Here is a 6956-nt window from a genome sequence, read left to right on the forward strand (position 1 = left end):
TCACTGGTTGTACCTGACAATGGCGGATCTCTATTCGTCTCCTTGTTGGAGGCATTGCTTGGAGTTCAGTCAGACTTTCTTCAGGGTGAAAACCCATGATCTGTGCTCAGGCGACGACTGTGTTGGTGCACGGTTCCTTCTTGGAGGCGTCGTTCTTGGAGAACCTTTTTTGCAGTCCTTGTGTGGTCTCTGGTGGCGGTAGTTCCTCCTACTTCGCTGATCTGTTTGATGTTTTTCTTTTCTTTTCTTTTTTTGGTTGTGTGCATCCTTAATGTCTCGACGAGCTCTTGACATTATGTTGTTCCAGAGGCAGAGTGTAATTGATATCCGATTGATATTAATATATTTCCATTATCGAAAAACAGATTTATATTTTTATAGACACGGTAGAAGACAGATGCTCACATACACTCACCCCTATGAACGTTCACACACACATCCTATCACTATAAGCACCTCCGAAATACTTAGCCGCACAACATCTTGAGATTAACAAAGTCATCACAAATGCCAAATAAATTCCCACAAGAAATCTAACCATCCGAGGTATCCTCAGTTCACTAAAAAAACTTACTTTAGTGGCTTGAAATTAAAATAAAGTACTCTAAGAGCTCGGGAGCCAGCGATCCCACTGCGCCTATCCCTCAATTTCTCCAACCAAGTGAGCCGTAATCTGTAACTTATCAAGTTTAGCTTAGCCTCTTCCCGTATCTATATGGCCGGCGGTGGAAAATGAAAAGAAATTGACCAGCTCACCTCGGGCAGTCAGACGCAAACACTTGATCATGTTCACTCAGTTTCGAGGCAAGGCATGGGCCATTTGCTTCAAAAGAAAAAGAGATGCATGGGCCATTTGTTTGTTTACTTGCTTGGATGCAACCTGCATCATCAGCAGTGACGCCATTCTCCTCTGCTTCTTTTTCTTTTCTTCAAGCAAAGGATACCCTTTCTCCGATTTCATCTCATCTCATCTCATCTCATCGAGGCTCCCTCTTGCTGATCGAGGCTGCAGACATATTTATATATATACACACACTCACCAGGCATGCTCGATTTGCTCAACGGTCAACGCCTTCCCAGTGCACCACTGTTCAGCTCAAGTCTATCGAGCAAACCATAATCCTTCAGTCAGTCAGCCAGCCCCATAACTCCATAAGCCATGGTAAACATGGTGGAGCAGCAGGACGCCGGCGAGGACATCGTCATCGCAGGCGCCGGCGTGGCAGGCCTCGCCGTCGCCCTGGGCCTCCACAGGTAAAGCAGAGCCACCTCCTCCAGCCTGTACATACATACATATGTCTGCATCTCTGCATCCTGAATTGATCAGATGGGGATGATGAACCGCAGGAAAGGCGTTGGGTGCGTGGTGCTGGAGTCGTCGCCGGTGCTCCGGACTTCCGGGTTCGCGATCGCCGCATGGACGAACGCCTTCCGCGCGCTTGATGCCCTTGGGGTAGGCGACACCATTAGGAGTAAACACCTGCAGATCCAGGGGTGCGCTTGGTTCAACTTCTAATCACTCGACTTCCCATCAATTTTTGTAGTTGGACTTAATTAGTTAGATGTTTTCCTTCCGTAGGGCGTGTGTCATGTCTCCGACAACAGGGGACGTGGCGCGAGAGATTGATCTCCGGGTGCAAGGAAAATGGTAAGACACGGATCCATAATCTCTAATCTGAATTGCGGACTTGGTTCCAAGCCGTGGAATAGAGCTACTCTGTTCTTCGTGGACTAATCCTTGACGATGCAGCGGACCCCATGAAGCCCGGTGCGTGCAGCGTAACGTGCTGCTCCATGCACTGGAGGAAGAGCTTCCGCCAGGCACCATCCGCTACTCCTCCAAGATCGTCTCCATCGACGACCAAGACGGCGACGGCGACGGCGATGCCAAGATCCTCCATCTCGCCGACGGCTCCATTCTCCGTGCAAAGGTACTGATTGGCTGTGATGGGATCAACTCGGTGGTGGCGAAATGGCTGGGGCTCGCCAAGCCGTCCGACTCGGGGCGCAGGGCCACGCGGGGCCACGCCAAGTACCCCGACGGCCATGGCTTCGAGCCCAAGATGCTGCAGTTCAGCGGCCAGGGCTTCCGCGCGGGCTTGGTCCCGTGCAACCACACCGACGTCTACTGGTTCTTCACATGGTCTCCTTCTCCTACTCCGGGCGGTAAGGATGACGCCGAGCAGAACCCGGCGGAGATGAAGCAGTTCGTGCTGGCCAAGCTCAGAAGCATCAAGGCTCCTCCCGAGGTGCTGGAAGCGGTCGAGAGGAGCGAGATGAACGACGTCCTCGTGGCGCCGCTGCGGTACCGTCCCCCGCTGTCGCTCCTGTCCGCGAGCATCAGCAAAGGGAACGTGTGCGTCGCCGGCGACGCCCTCCATCCGACGACGCCGGACCTGGCGCAGGGCGCGTGCGTCGCGCTGGAGGACGCGGTCGTCCTCGCGCGGTGCCTCGGCGACGCCATCGTCGGGACGGAACGGGAGTCGGTGGAGGCGGCTCTGCGCCGGTACGCCGGGATCCGGCGGTGGAGGAGCGCGCAGGTGATCGCGGCGTCCTACATGGTGGGGCGTGTGCAGCAGAGCGATCACGCCGTGGTGAGGTTTGCGCGGGACAGGCTGCTGTCCGGGATGCTCGCCAAGGGGCTCCTCATGATGCCGGATTTCGACTGCGGCACGCTGTGAACTGTGGGAGCTGTAACTTAATACTACAATATACTTTTCCTTAATCATCCAGATCAAAAACATAGATTTTTGTCCCAGCTTTGCTAGACAACGATCAAAATAGTCTGTGTGCCGGATCAATTTATGTATGTATATATTCCAAGATGGAAGCAATACGATACCTTTCTTTCTGGATAAACCATTTAAATCAAATACCTACCTTCAACTAAAATAGGCATGCTAAGGGCATCTCCAGCCCTTCCCCTAAACTTGTTTTTGAACACATTACAATCAAAGATGTTCACATACACGCACGCGGTCGTCGGGATGAAACCATCAGAAGCAGCACACTTTGAAGTAGGCTAGCGAGTCCTCCTCCGTCATCGTTGCCTGACCCGGCGTCGGAGTTGTCGTCGTCGGGCTTGGGACGACGGAAGGTGGAGATGTCGCGGCAGGGCTTCTCGGCGGCCGCCTAACGCTCGCGGATGATCCGCTCCGCCTCCTCCTGCCTCATGCGCAGTGCGTCCACGGCCACCGAGGACGTGGGCTAGGGGCGAGGGTGGCGGTCGTTGGAGGCGTCATCGTAGGCAGCTGCGGCAATCTCGACGAGGGACCATTCCTCACTGTACCTGGACATCTCCCCGTCGAGGCGACGGAGATGGCGCGTGGCCGTCTTCGACGTCGTCACGAAGTGCTCCAGGGCCTAGGCATACGTTAGGTTCGGGTCCGCCATGATGTGTGGCGGCGGAACCTTCGAGTCCGTGAACTTGGATCGGCGCGTGTCGTTGTGGCTTCCCATCGGCGTTGTTGTCGGTCAGCGTACTCCTGCACCATCATGGTGCGCTGGGACGACGACAAGGAGCCGTCGCTGAGGAGGTAGTGCAGAATGCATCCGCACGCATTGGGCAGGGCGGCGGCGAGCAACGCTCCTCCTTCATGACACGCCAGGGGGGTGGCGAGAGCCACTACTCCTTGATGCGCCGGGGCGGCGGCGAGAGCCGCTCTTTCTTGACACGGCGTCCAATTTGTGAGCCGCGGCTATGGAGAGCGTGGAGTGGATGCCGGCTCCGACTTCACGGGGAGGAGCACCCCCGGTGGCGGAGCTGGGCCGTTGGTGTAGATGACGGAGCGATGGAGCATCAACTACATCTGCTCCTCGAACTCCGCGTTCATGCGGGCGTAGACCTGACCTGGCACCGCCGATGCGGACTACGGCGGTGGCGACTGCTGGTTCTCCTCGTCACTGGAGGAGATGACGATCTCCGCCCGCGTCGAGTCGCTGCCAACCGACGAGAACGACAACCCCGGAGTTTGAGGGTGGCGTCTCCACGAGCCGCCAGATCCCGCCCCAGAACCGACTGTCAGTGCCGATGCCTAGGACTTGCCCATCGACGGAGATGTGAAGGGTGATGGACGGGAAGGATCGGAGGAGGAGGCTGCGATGTGGACGGCGCCGGAGCGCGGCTTAAATAGCCGCGGTGAGGCCATGTGAAGGGCCAATCAGCCGCTTCAGTGCGGCGCAGTGGTCGGTGTTGGTTCCTCGGGAACCTGCATTAGCATTGAAGCGGCGGCTATCGGGAGGTCGCGTCGGTCAGCGCCGCCCTCCCTCCCTCCCTCCGATCACATCGCGGCATAAATGCCGGCCTCCGCTTGCTCTAGGACTGCACGAATGCGGCGGTAAGCGACACATGCATCGAAAGAAAAGCGTGGGAGAGGCGGTGACGGGTTTTTGATGGGGCAGGGCGGTCAGAAACGGGATTGAGAGCAGTCCGGACTCTTGAAAACCTACCCCACTTTTGTCTTCGGTTTGCGAAAGTAATTGCGTTTGGCCCATGCCGCGGACCGATAGAGTACCACGTTGGATGACTTCTATAGTCCAAACAGCAGGGTCCAAACGATTACAGAAGGTGTACGGGTTGGCCTTGGATGCAGTAAGTTCCTCAACTTTGTCCTTTTTTTTTTGAAAACTTCAGCTTTGTGTAGATACATGAATAGAGAACTGAATGGTTCACTCCGCGGCGGTGTGGCCCAATACGTACTACTTGCTCCGTTTTTAAATATAAATCTTAATTGAGATTTTAATATCAATTACATACATAATATGAACTACATACAGATACATACTGTATCCGTACATGTTTATATTAATCTATACTATTTATAAAAGAGCAAACATTATCTTCTCTAAGTGCACCCCACAAAACGTACACGGATATATTATTATCGCTTGATTAGTAACTCTAAACTCAATCTAATGGCTAGCCTTAATCTAATATATTCTCTGTGTGCACTTAGCAATTTACATTGACTGGCCGTACTCCACCGCGAAGAAAAATATGAAAGTCCACGCCTGGCCAATTAGGAAACTATAATCAGGGATACATCCTATTAAGAAATTAATCATGGGCTCATCTAATTATTAGGAAACTAATCATAAAGGCATCCTATTATTAGGAAACCAATCACGGGCGCATCCTATTATTAGGAAAATAATCACGCGCATCCTATTAGAAAATTAATCACGGACACATCTAATTATTTGGAAACTAATCACAGACGCATCCTATTAGATAATGGATCACGAACGCATCTTGTAAGGGCATATCTATCCCTAAGGTGTTTTGGTGATTGATGACAACGTGTTTGCGGACTAATCGTGTGCCTTGAGTATCCCAGACATTTCATCGCTAGGCACAAGACGGTTGAGTGCCCCTCGAAGACTGTTGAAGACGGCGTCTTTTTTTCGTTTTTTGGTGGACTTGAGTCCTAGGAAAGCCGTACTATTAAGAGGGGGTCCGCGTTGGAAAGGTTTGGTGGAATCATCACGTACACGTCTCCTTCTTGTCCCCTCCTTTTTCCCTTGGAGCTTCCTCCGTTTTCTCGCTATGATAGCCTGGCTTATTAGGGATGATAGACTACTCATATCAATAAGGAATTCCTTCTTTTTCGGGAGCCCATTCGGAAAGAACTCCAAAGTTAAGCGTGCTCAGCTTGAAGTAGCGCCAGGATGGGTGACCGACCGGGAAGTTGCTCCCGGGTGCGCATGAGTGAGGACAAAGTGCGCAGAAAAGGCTAGTATTGATCTGTGGGGCCAGTCTAGATCCCGCCAGGAGTAACGACCACCGGCGGGTGTGTCCATGGCGTTACAAGTTGGTATCAGAGCCGACCCTCGCGGTTACACAGATGGTTGCGGACAGGTGCGTGGTCATGTTGTTCATGACGTTTGTGGCCCGTCGTGGCACACGGCATGGCACATGTACTGGACTGGAAGCACAGATGTATGTGCCAAGAAGGAACGTTCCTGTGGCCTGACGAGGATGTCGATTCCTCTGAGTGGGGGTGTATGTGATAGCTTGGCTTATTAGGGATGATAGGCTACTCATATCAATAAGGAATTCCTTCTTTTCCGGGAGCCCATTCGGAAAGAACTCCAAAGTTAAGCATGCTCAGCTTGGAGTAGCGTCAAGATGGGTGACCGACCGGGAAGTTGCTCCCGGGTGCGCATGAGTGAGGACAAAGTGCGCAGAAAAGGCTAGTATTGATCTGTGGGGCCAGTCTAGATCCCGCCAGGAGTAACGACCACCGGCGGGTGTGTCCAGGGCGTCACACTCGCCTCCCTGGTTCTGGCTGCTGAGTTGGGTCACGATAGTACTGCTCACAGGAAAGCGGTAGTACCGTAGGCATCAGTGGTAGGACCGTGCGGTGGCGCGGTAGTACCGCTCCCCTGAAGCTGCACTACCGCGACAAGGACAAGGTCCATGCCTATCTAGTGGACATGTTGCTCCTGTGTGCAGAGGCACGTTCATCTCAGACTCAGCCACTTGATGTCTCACACATCATGTGGTGTGAGCTTCGGTTTGCGGTGTTCACTCACAAGGTACCTATCTATGGACAGTACCAATTTTTGCTGCTCTCCACCACTTGGGAGAAGATGTACCCTGGTGCTGAGTTCCTTGCTCTAGACTGGATTCGCCATGAGTCCATCAGCCTCCGCGTCAAGCCCAACTGGGCCAACACCACTACCCGTGCTGAGGCCTCTTCTGCTAGGAGGGCTGCTGGTGAGGAGGAGGCTGCTGCTGAGAATATTGCTGAGGACCGTGCTGCTAGGTCCACCACACCTTCCTCTGAGCCATCGTGGGCCAAGAAGTTAAAGGACAAGATGAAGACTCTCTTCTGCATGCAGTCAAAGGGACAGTATAGGGCTCACGTGGTAGACAAGGAGAGTCACCGCTGTGACAAGAAGGTTATGAGGCTCTTTGGAGAGGATGTGTCTGGCGGGTCTGAGGACGTCATCAC

The 6956-nt window shown here is 53.3% G+C and overlaps 1 protein-coding gene across 1 annotated transcript; it reads left to right on the plus strand.

Moving 5' to 3' along the window:
• The first annotated feature begins 894 nt into the window (after positions 1-894).
• LOC125554145 (monooxygenase 2) lies at positions 895-2836 on the plus strand. The gene is made up of 4 exons (XM_048717744.2): positions 895-1254; positions 1348-1494; positions 1580-1648; positions 1751-2836. Exons 1-4 carry the CDS (start codon positions 1160-1162, stop codon positions 2679-2681), a joined length of 1242 nt encoding a protein of 413 aa, XP_048573701.1. The 5' UTR covers positions 895-1159; the 3' UTR covers positions 2682-2836.
• Positions 2837-6956: the final 4120 nt, after the last annotated feature.

Source organism: Triticum urartu, chromosome 4A, assembly GCF_056163025.1.
Source record: "Triticum urartu cultivar PI428250 chromosome 4A, HENAU_Tu73, whole genome shotgun sequence".
Classification (NCBI taxonomy): Eukaryota; Viridiplantae; Streptophyta; class Magnoliopsida; order Poales; family Poaceae; genus Triticum; species Triticum urartu.